General features: G+C 39.2%; 1 protein-coding gene across 1 annotated transcript in view; it reads right to left on the bottom strand.

The window, feature by feature from the left end:
* galnt18a (UDP-N-acetyl-alpha-D-galactosamine:polypeptide N-acetylgalactosaminyltransferase 18a) overlaps positions 1-501 on the bottom strand; it is a 72,798-nt gene extending 72,297 nt beyond the window's left edge. Inside the window, exon 1 of the mRNA XM_067379545.1 lies at positions 171-501. Within this exon, the coding sequence (XP_067235646.1) occupies positions 171-411 (241 nt within the window). The 5' untranslated portion in view covers positions 412-501. The remainder of the gene's footprint in view (positions 1-170) is intronic.
* Positions 502-22,115: the final 21,614 nt, after the last annotated feature.

Below are 22,115 nucleotides of genomic sequence, written 5' to 3'. Positions count from 1 at the left end.
TATATGATTCATGCATGTGGGTGTTTATAGAAACAGAGCCATTAAAGAGGCTCATCAGCATCTGAAGAGCAAAGCACCTTTAAACCTGTATTGATCCTCATGCAAGTAGGACTGTGATACATGCAATTAATTATTATAAATCATGTGCTGTCATATAAATACATCACTACCTTGTATGTGCTGGTTAACAACACTCTCCAGCCTGTCCAGTCTCTCTATAATCCTCAGGGTTTCTCCTCTGTTGTCATCATCAAACTTTTTCTCATGCGTCCTCCCTGCAACTTTGACGTTGCTGTTATTAGACACATAATTGGTGATCCATCCGACGTAGAGCAGACACAAAATATTGGTCATGCCGCTTAAAATCACACACGTGGACACCAAAGTTTTGGTTCTCCTAGTGCATGCCATCGCAACATCCCCACGTGCGCAGCGCGCGCAGAAACAGGCACAAATCCTTTACGCTTTTGGCGGCGGTTCTGCTCTCATACAGCCCGGCGGAATGATCTCCCGTATAACGTTTCGGCTTTGCGTCTCCAGCACATCTTATGTGTCAGGAAGCTGCAGCTGTTCGGATAGGTATGGATGTCTCTCGCGCTCGTCCGGACTGTTTGACAGCGGGTTTACAGCTCGGCAGCACGCGCACGGCTTGCTTGACGGCGTCATGAGCCAGGGGGACACGCGCACCATGTTGCAGCGCGCGCTGCTGTTGACAGCCAATGAACAGTAATGGTTGAGACAAACTGGTTTTCACTCAGATTTATATAAAGTGAGGGATACCAAATTGTTTACTATACAAAAATTTTCGTTGGTCAAACATTGAAATGCATTAATGCTATGCTAATTTTTATTTGCCTAGCTTCTTCCATGCGCCAAAATGATTGGACACAGAAACGTTTTCTCTTCGTTTTTAAAAACGGTAAATTCTTTTTGTTTTTTTAATCCTGTTCAATGTTCATGATGAATATTTATGTTCATATTTCTATCATCATAAGTTTAACACATACGCTGTGGATGGTAGGGCAACCATGTAATGTCTATTATCCTTAGTTGAGGACGTTTCTCACCAAAATATGCAATTAATTTGTCATCATATCGTGTAATAATTTGGTTTAAATATCAATTGGCTTGCATTTTTTAAAAAATATTTTGGTTACACTTTATTTTACAGTGCCGTAGTTACATTGTAATTACTCAAATAAGTTCTGAGTAGTACTATTACATGTACTTACTATACACTGTAAAACCTAACAGTTGTTCTAACTAACCTTTTTTAGTAAGCTTTACTTAACCCCTTCAGACCTGAATTATGTTCCACTGAGCAAAAAAATTGTATCCACTTGATATTTTCTCATCTTTAATGCATAAATGAGTCTAAAAAAAAGATTTGTGCAAACTCATTTTTTTATTAGATTTTTTTCATGTCCACTACAATGGACATCAAGGCTCAAGCAACAAAAAAATTGTCATATTTTAACCATTCAGTTCTTATGAGCTAGAGTTCAAACACAATATGTGAACCATAGCATTGAATATTTTGAAAAGAACACATACTGTAACAAAGAGCAATGCAATACGAATGTAGAGAAAATGTAAGATGATAAGATAAATTCTCAAAAAACTTGTTTTATTATTTTTGTTGTTTGCAGTGGGTGAATGGAAATATGTGTGTATAATGTTTGTGTGTGTTTGTTGGTGTGTTGTGTGTACTTGCTGTTTTGGATGCATGTATGATTGTGTGCAAAAAGTTTTGCAAAATCAGAAAAAAAAAGAAAACAATTCTTTGATCATGACCCAATGTCCATTGTGATGGACATCAAACTTCAAAAAAATCCTGTGTTCTTCAGCTCTGAAAGATTTTCAAATTAACTTTGAATATTATCACTTGATAGTATAAAGATTATAATAGGTGCAAGTTGATGATGCCATGAACATAGATCTTCATGTAAAAGATAAAAAAGGAGCTGCTCCTCCTCGTCCTGTCTAGTTGGTTAGTAATGCCTGTCTTTGGTGATGCCTGAAGCCCAATCAGATTAAGTTCTGGGTCATTCTTTCATTGTGATTGGTGGATCAGGGACTAATCAGTGATCAGGCAGTACTTATATTATAAAAACATAAAATCTTATTGGTCTAAACTAAAAATCCATGTGATGTCCATTCCAATGGACGCCAGGTCTGAAGGGGTTAATGTCCAAGAATTTGTTGAACTTACTTAAATGATTAGTCCACTTTTAAATAAGGGTGCAATAGATTCAAAAATTGAATTTACCTTGACATTGTTGAATATCAAGAGTTCATTACATGGAAATGACATACATTGAGTTTAAAACTCCATTGTTTCCTCCTTCTTATGTAAATCTCATTTGTTTAAAAGACCTCAGAAGAACAGGCGAATCTCAACATAACACCGACTGTTACGTAACAGTCGGGATCATTAATATGTATGACCCCAATATTTGCATATGCCAGCTCATGTTCAAGGCATTACACAAGGGCGCCAGTATTAACGTCTGGATATGCACAGCTGAATCATCAGACTAGGTAAGCAAGCAAGAACAACAGCGAAAAATGGCAGATGGAGCAATAATAACTGACATGATCCATGATATCATGATATTTTAGTGATATTTGTGAATTGTCTTTCTAAATGTTTTGTTAGCATGTTGCTAATGTACTGTTAAATGTGGTTAAAGTTACCATTATTTCTTACTGAATTCATGGAGACATTTTCGCTATTTTCGTTTTAAACACTTGCAGTCTGTCTAATGCACAAACACAACTTCATTTTTTATAAATCTCTCCAACAGTGTAGCATTAGCCCGTTAGCCACAGAGCACAACCTCAAACTCATTCAGAATCAAATGTAAACATCCAAATAAATACTATACTCACATGATCCGACGCATGCATGCAGTATGCATGACGAGCATCTTGTAAAGATCCATTTGAGGGTTATATTGGTGCATAGTTAATGATGCCCCAAAATAGGCAGTTAAAAAAATTAATTAAAAAAAATCTATGGGGTATTTTGAGCTGAAACTTCACAGACACATTCAGGGGACACCTTTGACTTATATTGTAAAATCTGGTTCTAGGGCACCTTTAAATAAACTTTTCCTGATGATTTACTCACCCCCATGTCATCCAAGATGTTCATGTCTTTCTTTCGTCAGTCGAAAAGAAATTAAGGTTTTTGAGGAAAAAAAGCTTCAAAAAGCTTACGCTGAATGTCCTTTGCCGTGCCCATTCAGCTTACAGGAAAAAACGAAACTGGCGCCGTGTTTGTTCTGTAAGTTGAATAGGGAAGGCATAGAACATTCAGTGTAAGCGTTTTGAAGAATGCGGAAACGGGAAGTACGTTCAAGGTGATATTTTGTGTTTATAAAGCATAAACGGTTGTATTTTTTCCGAAAATGACCGATAGTTTCGCTAGATAAGACCCTTATTCCTCGTCTGGTATCTTTTAAAGCCCTTTGAAGCTGCACTGAAACTGTAATTTGGACCTTCAACCTGTTGGTAGCTATTGAAATCCACTATAAGGAGAAAAATCCCGGAATGTTTTCATCAAAAACCTTCATTTCTTTTCGACTGACGAAAGAAAGACATGAACATCTTGGATGACATGGAGGTGAGTAAATTGTCAGGAAAAGTTTATTTAAAAGTGGACTAATACTTTAAAACAATTTAGTAATCTTTACTGTTTGCATGCTATGCTTTGTTACTCAGAAAACCCAAATTACTTGACTGGTTTGAGTACCATTTCGTCAAGCAAAAAAAAAAAAAGAAGAAGAAAGAAAAAGGAGCGTGGCAAAGGTTTTTAAGGCGGGGCAATTCCGAATAGATTTTTCACTTATTATCTCCACTTCTGCAGTTATCTTTCTTTAGTTGCATTCACTCATTTTCTTAAAGTGATCTTGAATGTTAAATTATCAATACAACTAAAATGTTTGGGATAACGTCACGTAAGTTGACCATAAATTCATGTTGATTTCCTAAAATTTCTTCTCACCATTTTAGTGATTAGCATTTCCTTTGGTTGTGCACTTGGAACTTCACTTATATTATTATAACTCTCATCCAGTTGATTCCCATTGATTTCCAAATGGGACGTTACAGTTATTTGTGGTTTCAAAGGATGAGACATAGATAGCTTTTAAAAAGTGACTTAATTTGGCACTAAACCAATAACTAATTTAGACTTTGTGTAGAATTTTGGTTTATTAGATTGTATCGCTAACATATATATATATATATATATATATATATATATATATATATATATATATATATATATATATATATATATATCATAAACACCATACTATTGTGAAACATCAAACTTTTAAGGGGGTTGATTCCTCTCTAGTTGAGCCAGTGCCTTGAGCCAGACATCAACATTAAGCATGTAAAACACAACAATGGTAACAGTTAAGTTTTTTTTTTTAATTAATAAAACCATTACAATTTTATTTGCTGTCATTGTTGGGGTAATAAAGCCACAAACAGTAAAACAAAGCAATTACTTTATTTGTGCCGCAATGCACTCTGGGAGTACACTTCCTCGGATCACAGAGAGAATTAAGTTGACAAAACGTAAAGTATAGCTTACTTAATTGAATTAAGGCAACAAGTTTGCACAATTGAATTAAATAAACTGAACAAATTTGTTTTTACAGTGTAGAGTTACAGTTAGGGTTTGGTTTAGGGTTAGTTACTTGTAATTATGCATAATTTACTGTTATTACTATAGTAGTACAAGTACATGTAACTTATTTTTGGAACCTAACACATTAGTTGAGATGATTTGACTCACACCCCATCTGCTCCAAACTACAGGGATCATTTGTTGAGATGTAGTGTAAATAAAATCACCAATTTAAGCACAAATCCTCTATTAAAAAGCAAAGCATTCTAATGAAAGTTTTAATTGTGATCCTACTTTATTAAAGAACGTTTCTGAGCTTATTGTGTGCAATTTTGTGCTTATTGTGTGCTTAGTGTGTGCAATTCATCTCTACAATATACAATATATATTGTCAATATATATTCTCTACAATATATATATATATTTTTTTTAATCTGTTTCTGAAATTATGCTCCTTTTCAGATGACATTCCTGGAGAGAGCTATCCATTATCATTCCCATTCACTTCAGTGGCAGTTTAAATTTGAAATCTGTCTTTGCTCATGGGAACCACTCCTTGTTTTGGATGACACAAGGAATCACTCTTACTTTTCAAGCCACCTGACTCCATTCTGGTATGAAACAGTCACTTTTTACAATCCAATCAATTCTAGATGGATAAAATCAAGTCTTTCTAATTGGTTATCATATTCAAATACATCAGATTGCCTCAGTAAAATGAGTTGGAATTACATTTTATGTTCACTTTAAAGTTATGAAACAGTTACAATATATAGCGTATACTGTATGTACTGTAGGAAGTCAATCAAGCAATCTTGACTTAATGTCTCGATAGATGCGCAATAGTTTGTCATTTACTGTATTAAATATCCGACAGTGCTCTTTAATGTGATTATTTTCTTATAGGGAGATAAAAGGCATTTTAATGAATGTCTTTAAATATTTAGAGGATTTCTGTTTGAAGACAAGGTGGCCCAATTCCCTTCTCTGTTATATCCTCTTAAACGGTCAGTGTGTAACTCAAATGAAGGAGTGCAATTGAAAACAGCCTTCAAAGATGCTCCTCATCAGCCTCCTCACTCCATTCAGGGCTTTCAGGCTGATCAAGCGAGGAGAAAAAGGCATCAGAGAAACATTACGTTAACAGATGGAGTCAAGAGCTAACTATCCTGAGGCGCTGGCTTTGATCTTTGTCTTTGGCGTACCAACTTACTCCTTCACCTGTTTAGTTTACCCAAATGTACACAGAGACACCAGCGGGGCCACCGCTGCATGAAATGATGCATGAAATATGAATGGACACTGAAATATTAAAGGATAGAGAATTTCTCGGTAGAGACCTAGGCCTGTAATTACTTCAAAAAAAAACAAAAAAAGATTAGGGGATCTACACCAAAGGTCTATGAATGATTGATCCTAAAAGAGAAAGCTTCACGGTGTGTTTTCGATTTAAAGAAGGCATGGTAAAAAAGTGAGAACTTACAGTGTGACTTCTTGGGAAGTGAAAGACTGTATCTTCTGGGAGATGCGAAGACCTTGAGTCTTTATCTACCAAATCCCGCTCCACCTGCTGAAATAATCGGATTGCTTTAGACAGCACCTACATTTTTTGAATCGCTATTTAGCCTTGTTTTACACTGTACATACTTAAAACAAGATAAATGTACTCTGCACCACCTGGTTACCGACACATCCAGCCGTGACTTCCTGTGGCAATGTATTTAAGCATGGAGCCTATGACTCAGCTATGCATAAGATCAATGAGACAGAATGCGCTCCGCTCTGTCTGCCACAGCCCCCACTGCAGTGAGATATTATTGGGCTGTAATTTAAAATGAGAGGTCTAGGGTATATCAGCTATGTAACAGAAGCAAGGAGACACTGCCTGGAATATCAATAGCAATGGTGGTTCTTGCCCAGAAGAGCAATGTGAAATTTCCTTAATCAGAACCCCTAGTCCTCCTGATGCAGAGCATGCAACGACAGTGCATTAATCTGATTGCTTTCCATGAGAACCTAGTTGACCTACTTGGTGAATGTTGAAACATGTGGTGGATTACGGTTACGCAAGTCCACTGCATGTTTTTTTCCCCCTCAAACTAGTTGGCAAGCCCCGCCCCTCAGCAGATTCAAAAGAATTTATTGGTCATCAGAGTGCTGATTGATTATAAAATGCTGAAACAAATACTAACCCCAAACTCTAACCTAAACCATATCATAACCTTGGTATAGCTAGCATATCCTGATAGATTACATTGTTTAGCCACTTTTCCACCGCAGAAACTTTCCTCAGGACTTTGGGTTGGTACTCTGTGTGTTTCGACCACAGGGACCAGGGTCTGAATGAAGTTCCGGGTAACAATTTCCCCCTCAGAAAGTCCCTGCTCACGAGGTAGTACTTTTTCTAAGGTCAGAAACTTTCGGGGGTGGGAAGTCTGTTGTGGTGCGTGCATTTAGAGTTTGCTATTCGAATCAACAAAGTTTAAAAAATACAACTGACAGACCGATGACGAGGTTCAGGATTTATTGAGGTTATATGCAGAGGACGAAATCCAGTGGGAACTGGAAAGTCTCACCCAGTCCTCCATCACTTGATCTTTAAGGTACTTTAGACCTTAATGGAACCACTGACAGCAACAGGTCTGGGGGAGAAAATTTTCCTGGCAAAAAGCCAACTCTTGTTGACCGAAGTCAGAATTTTTGTTGACAGGTGACTGCATTGAGTTGACCAATGAAATCAGCTGTGGGGCGGGGTTTACACTTAAATGGTTTTGGAAATAAAATCATGTAAATTCACCAAGTATTGTTTTTAGGAGTTAAAAACACTGCTGTTTCAGCTTATTCTTATATTTGAGACAAATGGTCTTATTTAGCCTTGACCATTGATTTTGACAGACACTATCATAGAATAGAAATATTGCATTACTGTTGGGGTTTGACTAGCTAACTTAGCATGCCAGTAGCTGAACTGTTTTCAAAACACTTGGAAACTGCGGTGTAATTGGTTTGAATCGAAAATATTTTTTGAAGCTACATTGCAGAGGATTTCTTGTACATTTTCTTTTAACCACAGATTGTGATAGAGAACCTAGAGGTCTGTACTGTACCTTTAAAGTCACAATGAAATGGAAGTAGCACAGGATTTTTTGTTCCATATTGTGATGTGCATCCGTGTAACAGATTATAGTGTGTAACAGATTATCGAAAAGAAAAAATGTAGGGGACTTCTTGGTTCATCGGTTCTGTCACTGTGCATTGGTTTTTGATTGGATTTTGAGATGTAGGCATTGCACTCAAAAATATAGGATATCATATAATATGATATATATATATATATATATATATATATATATATATATATATATATATATATATATATATATATATATATATATATATATAATATATAGTATGAGATTTATTTACAAACCAAAGACAGAGAAAATCTACCCTGATTATATTAGAAATTATATATTCAGATTTTAAAATACACCGATCAGGCATAACATTATGACCACTGACAGGTGATATAACATTGATTATCTCTTCATCACGGCACCTGTTAGTGGGTGGGATATATTAGGCAGCAAGTGAACATTTTGGGCAAGCGTAAGGATTTGAGTGAGTTTGACAAGGGTCAAACTGTGATGGCTAGACGACTGGGTCAGAGCATCTCCAAAACTGCAGCTCTTGTGGGGTGTTCCTGGTCTGCAGTGGTCAGTATCTTTCAAAAGTGGTCCAAGGAAGGAACAGTGGTGAACCGGCGACAGGGTCAAGGCTCATTGATGCACGTTGGGAGCGAAGGCTGGCCGTGTGGTCCGATCCAACAGTCGAGCTACTGTAGCTCAAATTGCTCAAGAAGTTAATGCTGGTTCTGATAGAAAGGTGTCAGAACACACAGTGCATCACAGTTTGTTGCGTATGGGGCCGCATAGCCGAGATCATGGAAACGCTTTTCCCTGGTGCCTCTTTCAGCAGGATAATGCACCCTGCCACAAGCAAAAATGGTTCAGGAATGGTTTGAGGAGCACAACAATGAGTTTGAGGTGTGGACTTGGCCTCCAAATTCCCCAGATCTCAATCCAATCGAGCATCTGTGGGATCATGTGATGAACAAACAAGTCTGATCCATGGAGGCCCAACCTCACAACTTACAGGACTTAAAGGATCTGATCATCTTCAGGGGTCTAATGGAGTCCATGCCTCGACGGGTCAGGGCTGTTTTGGCAGCAAAAGGGGGACCAACACAATATTATGCAGGTGGTCAATGCCTGTTCGGTGTATATTGCCTCCTACTTTTTTAAAGTGTAACTTGACTATAGTTTAACAGATTTAAATACTGAGTAGCTTGGCAAGTTAAAGTTTTTAAGAAGCAACTCCAACACTGCATTAGATGTCCTTTTTGATAGTGGAAGGGATTCGGATGGCAAATGTGGGCTTCACATTGCAAAATCAATTGAGAATGCTAATGTTGGGCCATACTGTCACGCAGAGAGATTTTTAGTGAATTAAGCTGTGGTCAGATCAATTCTAAAGTGGCTGAGCTCATTTACCAGTGAAAGATTGTCCATACTTCGATAACAGAGGGGAAGCAGGCTCAATTTCAGCGAGAACAAGACATGCGACTGATAATAATCTTTAGCTACAGTATGTATTTCAGAAATAATGCAATACAGTGAGACTGTCTATAATACAGTTTAATTTATGAAACACATTACTTCTATTACAGATGTAAACTTACTTTCAGTGAAATGTGAGACAGTCTCTCTTGTGCAAGTCTACATTGTCTGATATGAAAATCTGTGTGCTTAGTGTGTATTCTTGTTCCTGGCACTTTTAAGATAAGGGAATGTTAGAAGTTCCTGCCTGAGAGAATCTTATTTCCTCAGAATCCATTAAACACAGAGAGTCCGGCTTTCACCCCATTCAGACGGTATGATTGCATTGTCATTGAGGTACAGCATGCTTTGTGATAGGTCATGCTATATAATTTCACGTTCTCTAAGAAAAACGATCAGAGTTCCCATGGTTATTGAAAACCTGAAAATATCAAGGAATTTTAAATTGTGATTCCAGTCCATTTTCACACAACCAGAGATGTTGTGTACTGTGTGTCACGACTGTGCATCCTTCAATACAATATCTGCTGATTGAGGTTGAATTTTGCAGGCTTTTATTTCTTTTATGTACTTTTTGAGTGTTTAATAAAAAATTCAGGCAAACATTATTGCAGTGCATTTTTCAATCAGGTAAATTTTTCATCAAGTTCATTTGGTTCAAAGGCATTCAGCAGATACATTCTTTATGGGATGAGGAACTCAATAAAACTTCCACTTCGTGGTAATTTACTGTGTAAAGAGTGTACGGGAGCTAATGTGTTTAATCATGAGAGGGCCAAATGTCGAAACTAAAATAAAAAATGGTAAAATGCATTCAACAGAAAATTATGCTCTTAAAATACTGGCACGATTACTGAGAATGAGTCAGTGAATCATAACATAATCTGATAAACACAAATTGGATATTTCAGGGCTCTTTTCATCTTAAACCATGCATCACTAATCATCAGCGAAAGGACATTTCTGCCTTCATTTGAGAAATGCTTTTTCTTCACATGTTATAATGCAGAAAGCAACGAATAGCAAAATGTTTCTCCTCAACCAAATACATTCAGCAGAAATTATAAAATTAGTTAAACTCCAAAGGCCATTGTTATTATATCTCGAATGATCTCACATAACAGTTAAATCACATATGCTCTATGTTGAAGGCAGTGGCGGCTGGTGCAAAAATCTTTTGGTGGGGCGCAATTTTTTTTTTTTTTTTTATATATAAATGCAGGAATTAATAGGCTAATTGTTAAATAATCATTTAACAAGTGATATAATCATGTATCATTATTGATTATCTAAAAAGTGGAAAATTCAATATTTAAAGCATGCCATAGGGCTGGGATCTAAAAATATATATATGTATTTAATTTTTTTTTTTTTTTTAAATTCACATTCTGCCCAAGATTGTCCTAGAAACAATGTTCATATTAAAGGCTATAAAAACCAAACATGAATGTAACTGTGTACTATATGATATATTATGTGCAAAAAAGGGGGTCAAATCACATTAGGCCTAGGCTATATTCTAATATTCTAACTTTACAATCTTAAAACAAAATGTTTTTTAAAGCAGAAGTTAAATACACTAAACTAAAAATGAAAATAAATAAAAAACAATAGAACAGACTAATTATTATTACGTTGATTACCCTATTAACAGTCACTTTACACAGTTACTGCTATTGTACAAATACACTGTTGTATTTTCGAAATTGTACATATGGCATAATTATGTTCGCCAACAAAAACAAATTTTCAACAACAAATATTTTTAGCAAAATGTATTTTACTCAGATTGAACTCCGTCTGTTTGGCGTGCATACTCGCGGCGGCGCTCGTTCACGGAAGTTTGTGCTTGCTGAAGACTCGTCCACGCCTGACTGCAAAATGGAAATATTTTCTCGACTTTCTAACATTTGCAGATGGAGAATATACCTGTGAAATGTAAACATGCACTGAGGAAATTATTGGATGTCACTTCAGCTTAAAAAAATATTATTAATAGCGGTATGTTTGTTTGCACCAATCGCCGCACAAGTTAAGGTTACGTATGATGACGAAAGCACGTTAGTGCTAGCCCTCCCGGAACCCATAGAGCAGGGGTACTCAAGTTTAGAGGCCAGGAGGGCCGCATTTCAACCAAATGAAATGCGAAGGGCCCCAAGTTATAACTTGGATCGTAAGACTTTTTAGGCCTACTTAAGACGATATTTGTAGTTTTACTGTTTATTTACTAAAAGTGCAGTTTATTATCTAGCTAAGTCTTATAGTGTGGTGTCCTTTTTAAAGTGTCACTTAACATGATAAATGGCATTTAAAAAAATGATTAATAGCTTGTCTTGCTGTATTCTTAATGTACAAATGTATAAAAACTGATGAAAAGAAATCCTTATTCATTCCTTATTCATCCTTATTTCATTTCTTTTCACAAGAAATTTAAGGTCTGGCTGTTGTTCACTGGCTGATAAGAGTTTGTCCGTAAGACGAAAACATTGCACTTTTTTTTATAGTCTTTTTATACTCCATTGCACCTTTTTAACACTTTTTATAGCACCTATTTATACTCAGAGAATAAATGTTTTATTATTTATATTATTATTACCTTTTAATTTGGTCAGAATCCAAAAATATTTTTTCTTTTTTTTAATGTTCAATCACAATCTCATGAATTATCTAACTATAACCAACGTTGTAAACATGATAAATAAGATATTCTCCGTGAGCTCAAGGATGTGATGACAGATCTGTAATGGGAGCGCTGCTTGCTTTCTGTTTGTAACACATTGACATTAAGAATAAAATGTTTGTTTTTCATGCTGCTCGGCAACTTACACACTGCAAAGTTTGAGGAATGTCAACTGCATTTCATCATGGAAAAATACGGTTACTTTGTTTTTTACTTGCGCGCACAGTCTCGAGCCTTTGATGGCGTTCACGAACACAAAGTGCTCGACACATGCGCACTAGAGAGATTCATGCTTGTCTAGTCTTTTTCGCTCAAATAGTTACAACAAAATGTCTTTGTACTTGTTTAAAATTAGAGTTGCTGGTATCTTTTAATCCCCTCAAACGAGCGCTCTTCAACACGGTCGGCTATTGTGTTTGTTGTTACTCTTGTTCTGTGTTCTGTTTCTTTTCAGACTGAAACAACAGCCCGTTTCAGTGCTGACACCTTGTGGACAAACTAAATTAGTGCAAAAACTATTCAATGCGCGCGTGCAAAGTGCCTTCAGTTTATTTGTTCTTTGCGGTTAGAAAAACTGTGCTGCGCGCGTACACTATACGCGTTCTCTGCTGATGATTACAGCGTCACGTGCACTGTACGCCTACCCTTGTGTACGTGTAAAAAAAACGAAGTAATATTCACGCTAATTTTGGACGCAAATTATAATAAATATACATTTATATGTAGCATGATGCGGGCCACAAATTTAATGCTGACGGGCCGGGTGCGGCCCGCGGGCAGCCTGTTGAGTACCCCTGCCTTAGAGAATGCATTGCAGTGCCTGTGTAACCGGTCCTCTGCTGACCGCCGTTACCACTATCTGCGTTGTGTGTAAGAAGACTCAGGACACTTCTGATGTCGTTCACCAAAAAGGGATTTAATGTCAGCCAGAGCCAGCATTAACTTCACTCCATCTGTTGATTAATATGAATAAAGTTCATATCTCTCTCTCTTGTGGGTGTTTCATAAGACAAACCTCTCCCCAGCATAACCAATGTGAACTCATTTTGTGTTACAATAGAAAAAATAAACATTAACATTGGAACATTACAGTATTAACACAGTACAAAAGAATAAAAGGACATCAAAAGACAATAAAGTGAAATACCTGTTGATTAATATGAATAAAGTTCATATCTCTCTCTCTTGTGGGTGTTTCATAAGACAAACCTGTATAATATAACATTTGTTAGCTGATTGATAACTCTAAACCATGCAAATAGATATCATACGGCCCACACGATATAACTTTATATTCTCAATTCACTCACATATAAAACATACATCAGAACACTGCAAATAGTCTCAGTACTATTTACAATAAGATATTTGGTCGATTTATAAACTTAGTCAACTTATTTCACTCGTAAAATGCAGAGCTCAGAAAAACGCTTACCTCTCCCCAGCATAACCAATGTGAACTGGCGAGAGGCGCGGAGTCACTCGAAAATGGCGTCAACAAAGCGCCAGAAGACAATATCAAAATAAAAGTCTCAAAATAGTGAACAGTAGAATCAACATATTACTCAAAGAAAACGGGAATAAATAAATATAAAATACATTAGAAAGATTTTAGTGAAAAGCAATGTGTAACATTCAAATTGTATTTACTTTAACTCGTTACATACACCCCTTCTGGATTTCACTAAAATCCATACTGGATCCAAACCAAATAACTGGTACAGGTCTACAATGAAACTTTCATTAGTTCAACTTGTGAGTTACCCACTAGTAGGTCAAGAAAAACCTCAGGATGATCAAGCCTAAGATCATCTTGGAACATTACGATGCCTTGTACACCATAATATGACCTGACCCTTATATATTTAATATTTGGAGTCAAAATGTCTTCACATCATACAAAAACAAAATACATAAGAAAACTCTTTAGAACAGAGAAAGAAATGACCCAGTTCTCTTTTTCAGATTACTTCCTACGCCTTGGATGTAAAAAGGTTTCTGAACCATCGACTCAATTAATCTGTTCACTTTCTTAACAACTCTACCTGCTCGTGTTCTAACACCCTGAACATCAAGAACTGGAACTTGGGTGTCCGTATGAGTATCTGTATGAGTGTCGGTCAGAACTGGTGTATGTGTATCTGTGTCACAGTCAAAGTTTACGTCAAGAGATGTTGGACTGGCTTCAATTTCACTCTGAGGAAGTTCTCTGCTACTGATCTCTTGAGTCTGCAACTCATCACTGGACTCTTCTCCATCTGAACTGAGGTGGTCTGTTCCCAAAGCTTCCTCAACAGCAGAGTCTTGAACTCCAGGGCTTTCAGACTCTCGGGCTACCAAGCTTTCAGTGTCTTCATTAACCCATCTCATGGTTCTTTCCTCCACATTCATCGGATCAAAGTCTTCCTCGCAGAACTCACTCCTGATGCTATGTGTCTCACACTCTGCAGAAGGTAGTATGCTTCTCTCATCCTCAGATGACTCAACAGGTAAGAAACTAATATCCAACAGCAGGTTTCTGTGCACTATCCTCACACTTCCTTTTTCATTTTCCAGCTTGTAAGTGTGCGTCTGCGGGTTTCTGTCCACTACAGTGTACACTACAGGGTCCCACTTATCTGCTAACTTCCTTTTTCCTCTCTCTCCTTTATTCGCCACCAGCACACGGTCCCCAATATTTAGACATGTACCTCTGGCTTTCTTGTTGTAACCTTTTGCCTGTTTCCTCTGCTCTTTTTCAGAGTGTCGCTGCGCGATCTCAACTGCTTCATGGAGGTATGACATCAACGACTTCAGGTAAGTACCATGATCCGCAACTGTGGGGTCATGTAGCACCTGTCTGAACATAACGTCCACCGGCAATCTCGGTACACGTCCAAACATAAGCTGAAATGGCGCATACCCTGTCGTCTCATGGACCGTAGCGTTGTAGGCGAAGGTCAGTGTTTGTATTTGCTCTGGCCATTTGTGCTTTTCTTTCAGAGGAAGGGTTCGGAGCATACTCCCCAAAGTACGATTAAACCTCTCTACGCCTCCATTTCCCATTGGGTGGTAGGCGGTGGTGTGAGACTTGGCGACCCCTGATAGTTTTAACAACTCCGCTAGAAGGGCACTTTCGAAGTTGGCTCCCTGGTCCGTGTGAATGCGACTCGGGAATCCGTACACACAGAATACACGGTCCCAAAGCTTCCTTGCAACTTGTTTTGCGGACTGATTCGCACAAGGGAAGGCATGAGCCAACTTTGTGAAATGGTCTGTCATAACGAGCACATCAACTGAGCGTTTCTTCGCATCCTCCGCAGTCCAGAAATCCAGACATACCAACTCCATAGGCATAGAGGTCTTAATACTTTCAAGCGGGGCTCGTGCAGATGGTTCGGGAGCCTTGGCCAGGATGCATCTTTGACAGCACTTGATGTATTCACAAACATCCTTCCCCATTCCCGGCCAGAAGAAGCGTTGGCGGGCTAGATGAATGGTTCTCGCTTGGCCTTGATGACCCGCTAAATCGTGCACACCCTTCAAAGCTTGGTCTTTGAGGCTAGAGGGTAAGATCAGTTGATACCGCTTTTGTTTACTATGGGGATCTTGTGTGACTCGGTAGAGTATTCCGTCCTTAATCTTCAGTTTGTCCCATTGTCTAAAGAGAGTTATGGCCCTGGAACTCATGTTGGCCTTTTCTCGCCTCGATGGTTGACGCTTTAGTTTCAAGAAGAATGTCACTCTTGAAATGACTGAATCGGCTTCTTGCAATTCATGAATTTCATCTGCAGGGATCATTGGAAGGGTATCAGCACCAGTTGGAACTAGATCTTGGTAAGACTGAATTAATTGCACCGCTCTAGCTTGAAATGTTTCTTCCCACTGATCATGTAAACTTAAACAGGCTTTGACAGTGGTGCTGTCAAAAGGAAAGGAAAGACATGACTGAGAGCAAATCTGTAAGTTCTGAGCTCCCTGACGAAAAGCATCTCGAACTCCATCTCCATCAACCTCTTCAGCCTCCACAAGTAAATTACGATATGGCTCCTTCATTAGCCTGCTGCTCACAGTTTTAACAAAAGGGTCTCTACTCAGAGCATCCGCCACTATGTTTTTGGTCCCTGCTATATGCTTCAGCTCAAAGGTGTAAGCTGCCAGTTTGGACACCCAACGTTGTTCACAAGCGCTGAGTTTCGCCTTGGACATAACATACGTGAGCGGACTGTTGTCTGTCCAGACTGTGAATGTTTGACCTTTTAACCAATGGCTAAATTTCTCGCATACGCTCCATTTGAGTGCCAGAAACTCGAGCTTATGAACTGGGTAGTTCCTCTGTGATTTACTCAGAGTCCTGCTAGCGAATGCGATTGGGCAAGCTCGGTCTTCACCTGCAGGCACTTGGGATAATACGGCTCCCAAACCGTCCAGTGAAGCGTCAATTGCAAGAATTAGAGGTCGAGTGAAGTCGGGGTGTGCTAAAACCACACTCTTAAGCAGGCTCTCTTTGAGGTTACATAATGCGTGATCACATTCCTCAGTCCAATCTGTGGGCTTGAGCTTCCTGTAAGTTCCTGCTTTAGTTTCTCCCTTGCTTCCTCTCTTCCTTCTCCGACCAGCTGTAAGAGCAAAAAGTGGCTTCGCCAAAGCAGAACATCCAGGAATGAAATGTTGGTAATATAAGATCATACCAAGGACTGACTTAATTCTCTGCACTGACGGAGTACATCTGTCACCTTCCATCAAATCAAACTTCGACAGTTTCGAGATAACTTCAACTTTAGCAGGATCTACAGAAACTCCATCTCTATCAATAATGTGACCCAGAAACTTTACAGAGGTTCTCAGTAGGTGGCATTTCTTAGGGCTCAGCTTAAGATTGTACTGCCTCAAACGACTGAACACGACCTCTAACCTTTCTAAGGCTTCCTGCTCATTTGGAGCGAACACCAACAGGTCGTCAAGATAACATAATAAGCTGCTGAAGTTTAAGTCTCCAAAGATGCTTACCATCATCCGCATAAAGGAGGCTGGGCTGTTGCATAGCCCTTGCGGCATCCTATTATACTCGTGCAGCCCTACAGGAGTTGTGAACGCAGTGTATTTCTTGTCCTCTTCAGCCATAGGTATGTTATAGAATCCTGAAGTCAGGTCCATGGTGCTGAAGAGTGTGTTCCCGCCCAGAGCAGCTAAGCAGTCAGACTGGTGTGGAAGTGGGTGTGCATCCTTTATCGTTCGAGCATTTAACCATCTGAAGTCTGTGCATATCCTCAGACTGCCATCCTTTTTCCACACTAGGACTAACGGGGAAGCATACTCGCTTACGGACTTCCTTATTATCCCTTGTTCTTCCATCTGGGACAAAACTTGCCGTAACTTTTGGTAGTGCGCTGGCGGCACTCTGCGATAAGGGAGTCTGAACGGACGCTCATCCATTAGTCGAATGCGGTGAACAAACCCTTTTACTTCGCCACAGTCCAACGCATGCTTAGAAAACACATCATTGTATCTCTCCAGTAACTGCACTAACTTCTCTTTTGACTCATGGCTGATAGAGCAAGACTGGATGTCAAGATCAGCGAGACCAACAGTTTCCAATCTACGTCTGAAATCAGATGATGAATTAGGTGAACGCTGATTCTCCTCTGTAAACACTTCAGCTCGACTCAGCCCTTGGAAAAGTTCAAAATCTTCCACTGCAACACAGGGAAACACATCTGCTATTTTGCGGTTTCTCTTTAGAGCGATTGGCTTGTCGGAGAGGTTGGTGACTTTTACAGGGACCCAGCGATCACCCCATAATGGCGTGACAACCCGCCCGACTATGATGTCTCGTGTCACAGACCTCGAAGTTGTCGGTTCCACCACAACTGTGCTCCCTGGGGACATGGGAAAATTTTTCGGCAACTTTCCCCAGACAAGATGTTCCTGTTTTGCTAAGAGGGTAACACTCTGCTTTAGCTTGATGGTTCCCACCTTGTCTGGCAGCTCTGAACCCTTCCACCGACATGTGTTGGCCATAACATCTAGGAACTGCTCACATCCTGCCATGGGTTCCACACTGTGATTAGAAACAAGTCTCCAGTAATCACTGCTACCTTTCATGCGATGAGCAAGGAATTTGATCACATTTGTGCCAATGATCAGATCATCCCGCTGGCCGGGTACAACAAGAATGGGCACTAGGCAGCTCTCTCCATAAACTTTCAACTCAACCTCATACATACATTTTGGTTTTGTAACCTTGCCACCACATCCTACTAAGATGACTTCTTCTTGAAGTGGTGTGGGTGAGGGCAGTACAGTCTCACTTAACATCCTCTTCTCTGCTTTATCACTAAAAGTGCAGGCCATGGAACCTGTATCAAGCATTCCCTTCATCGAAAACACATTATTTACACTGACTGGTGCATAGAACAAATCGTCGAATGCCTCAATTGCTTGGACATTTTGCGCTATCACTTTGGTCCCAGTGGGAGCTTGCGCACATGCGTTCTCATAAAGCTGGTGAAGATCATTATTCTCTAGGGGTTCTTCACTCATGCTCACGCCTCCCCCTTCCAAACGTGAGCCATCTAGTTTAAATTTGGTGGGCCCCGGAATGGTGCTGGGCCAGGCCTGGACCTGTCATTTGTACATTCCCTCTTGCTATGCCCAGGCTGAAGGCATGCAAAACACAGACGTTCTCGACGACAGTGTGCCACAGTAGAGTGATCGTGGGATCTGCATACTCTACAGAACTTGCTTTGAGGCTGGCGAGATGGCATTTGGACATTTTGAGACAGTGCACGATCGAGAAGGCTAATTAAAGTTCTCATGCAATTGTCATCACTACTCTGTGTGGTGTGTGCAGTGCTGACTCTGCTACACTCACCTGGCTCTATTGGAGAGCCAACATCCACTTCATCCTCTTCGTGGGATGTCTGAACATGAGCGGTGACATGTCTTGTAGCATTATGACGTTTTGGCTTGGTTGACATCTGCTCTTTTAACTCTGTCTGGAAACGATCAAGCTGCTCTTGGATCTCCTGTGCGGTCCATTTTTCTGGAGCTTTGAAGCGGAATACTGCAGCAAGAGTGGAGTCGGGACAGTACTTCACGAACATCATGGCCGCTTCTTGACATGGATCCTCCATTCGTCGCCCGAGCCTCTTTAAAGCTTCCTCTGCGAGATCCACTGCCTTATTCAGCCGCACCCAGTATTCAACGGGATCTTCTCCTGCTAGTGGAACAGTGCCATAGAAGTCAGCCAAAGGCATACAAGAATAATTAACATCACCAAAATGCTGCTTCAGAATGTCCATGATCACTTTTGGGTTCTCAACTGGGTTTAGAGCTGAATTACAACGGAGAGTGACTCTGACGACATCTTTAGCTTTACCCATCAGTCTGCTCAAGATCTCTCGATGCTGTTCTGCTAATGGTATTCCTCTTTTTCTGAGATACGTGTCCATCAGCTCCTCCCATTCACGCACACTAAGTTTGTCTGATGCATCACCGCGATACACTGGGGGCTCTTTTGCTTCACTCTGCATGACCAACCTCACTCCAGTCAAGTTAAGTGATGGTATTTCTGAGAATGTCTTGCTGGTACTTAACCTTGATGTTTGTGCACCTCTATTCTCTTCTTTACTATAACTAGCTGCCTTTTGAGATGCTAACATGGTCTGCCCCACTTGTTGAGCAATGTGTGCTATCAAACCGTGCCAATTTGGATCGGTTATGTCTGGAACAGCTAATGGCACAGTGTCAGCTACTGGATTGGGATCGTGATCGATTACACGTGTGGAGCATAATACAGGGGATGTTCTTTTCACTTTACTTTCGCTCACAATGGGAGTAACTGGAGTTTCACCAAAAAACTTTCCCCTCCCAAGACCTAATCCTGTCATTGTCTCATCAATTTCATCTACTTTTAAACTGAATGCCATGTTCAATTTCACAATAAAAATATTACAATTGAATATAAATTTATAAACAGAATAATCTCTTGAAAAATTTCAAAAAAAAATATGAGAAAAATAGTCACTTGTATGAATGAATGCAAAAATCAGTACTAGAAATACCAAATGTCCGTTTGTTTTCTCAGTTCTTTGCTAGAGAAACAGTAAACCTCAATGCAGCGTCCCTCGGCGACCCAACTGACGTGGATCTGGAAGCAAATCTTCAAATCCGGGTCACGGCACCAATGTAACCGGTCCTCTGCTGACCGCCGTTACCACTATCTGCGTTGTGTGTAAGAAGACTCAGGACACTTCTGATGTCGTTCACCAAAAAGGGATTTAATGTCAGCCAGAGCCAGCATTAACTTCACTCCATCTGTTGATTAATATGAATAAAGTTCATATCTCTCTCTCTTGTGGGTGTTTCATAAGACAAACCTCTCCCCAGCATAACCAATGTGAACTCATTTTGTGTTACAATAGAAAAAATAAACATTAACATTGGAACATTACAGTATTAACACAGTACAAAAGAATAAAAGGACATCAAAAGACAATAAAGTGAAATACCTGTTGATTAATATGAATAAAGTTCATATCTCTCTCTCTTGTGGGTGTTTCATAAGACAAACCTGTATAATATAACATTTGTTAGCTGATTGATAACTCTAAACCATGCAAATAGATATCATACGGCCCACACGATATAACTTTATATTCTCAATTCACTCACATATAAAACATACATCAGAACACTGCAAATAGTCTCAGTACTATTTACAATAAGATATTTGGTCGATTTATAAACTTAGTCAACTTATTTCACTCGTAAAATGCAGAGCTCAGAAAAACGCTTACCTCTCCCCAGCATAACCAATGTGAACTGGCGAGAGGCGCGGAGTCACTCGAAAATGGCGTCAGCAAAGCGCCAGAAGACAATATCAAAATAAAAGTCTCAAAATAGTGAACAGTAGAATCAACATATTACTCAAAGAAAACGGGAATAAATAAATATAAAATACATTAGAAAGATTTTAGTGAAAAGCAATGTGTAACATTCAAATTGTATTTACTTTAACTCGTTACACCTGCAGTTCGAAAAAAAAGTTTTTTGAATGGAAGTCTATGGGAGCACAAATCTCAACCAGGCTGAAATCGCCCAAAAAGAGGCGGTACTCCACAGAGCGTGACTCGACGCTGATTGGACCATATCCAGAGCATGATCCAGAGGCAGAACAAACAGCCTAGCAGTGACAGCTAGCGTAACTCTGTGGTTGAATGTGATTGAAAAATCCGTCCCTTTCTCACTTTGGTGGTGCGTTGCCCAATTGCCCTAATGAAGAAACCGCCCCTGGTTGAAGGCAAATATGAGGCTGAGGTATATTGTTTGATTATGTAATGATGACCCAGCAATTTCATATAAACGCTATTTATGGATAAACAGCTTTCTGTGAAAGCATGTGCAACAGTGTAGCCTTTACAGCAAATGAGACTGTAGAAACACTCAGTAAGCACTTTAAAAACCACATTGCCAGTTGATAAAAAATTCAGAAGCCATTTAGAATCATTCATGCCAGCTGGAAGACTTTATTGGGTCCTTTCAGTGCCTCACTCACCTCATAATATGTTGCCACACCTGTATGTCATATTTGTTTGGCTTCTAGTTTCAACATGTGTGTGTAAGTGTATGAGAGTTTTTAACCTTTTAAGATTTTTCAGTGATATCCTATGACCAGGTCGTGCATATTTGACAAGGTGGCTAAATTCGTATGAATTAATACGACCTCACATTTGTCTAAACCCCAGTGACGGGTAGGTTTAGGGGTAGATCATTCGTACAAAGTCATATGAATTTGGCAAGTCATAAAATACGTACACTTTAGCAATAAATGTATGAATTCATACAAATTAGCCACCTCGTAAAATAAGTATGAATTGCTGTGAGATCGGGTTGGATTTTTGGTTATTTTGCATGCTCGAGTATTTGACAGATAAGTACTTAAATACTCATGGAGTGTTTGTTTTTTAATAAAGATCTCTCTCAAGACTCTTGACATCTGCTGTAGCTTTCATTGGTGAGTTCATGAGAGCTTATGAGAGATTCATGAACTAATCATTCATTCAAGTCTAATCTTTTCAATGAATTGGTTAGTTCAGTTTACAAAATTGTTTCCCAAAAGCATCTTAACCCAGTAAATTGTAGAAACTATTGTTGTCACCAGTGTTGGGAAGGTTACTTTGGAAATGTA

The sequence above is a fragment of the Chanodichthys erythropterus genome, chromosome 24 (assembly GCF_024489055.1).
Source record: "Chanodichthys erythropterus isolate Z2021 chromosome 24, ASM2448905v1, whole genome shotgun sequence".
Lineage (NCBI taxonomy): Eukaryota > Metazoa > Chordata > Actinopteri > Cypriniformes > Xenocyprididae > Chanodichthys > Chanodichthys erythropterus.
Note: the sequence above shows the minus strand (reverse complement) of the source record. Positions and strands in the feature narration are given on the sequence as shown.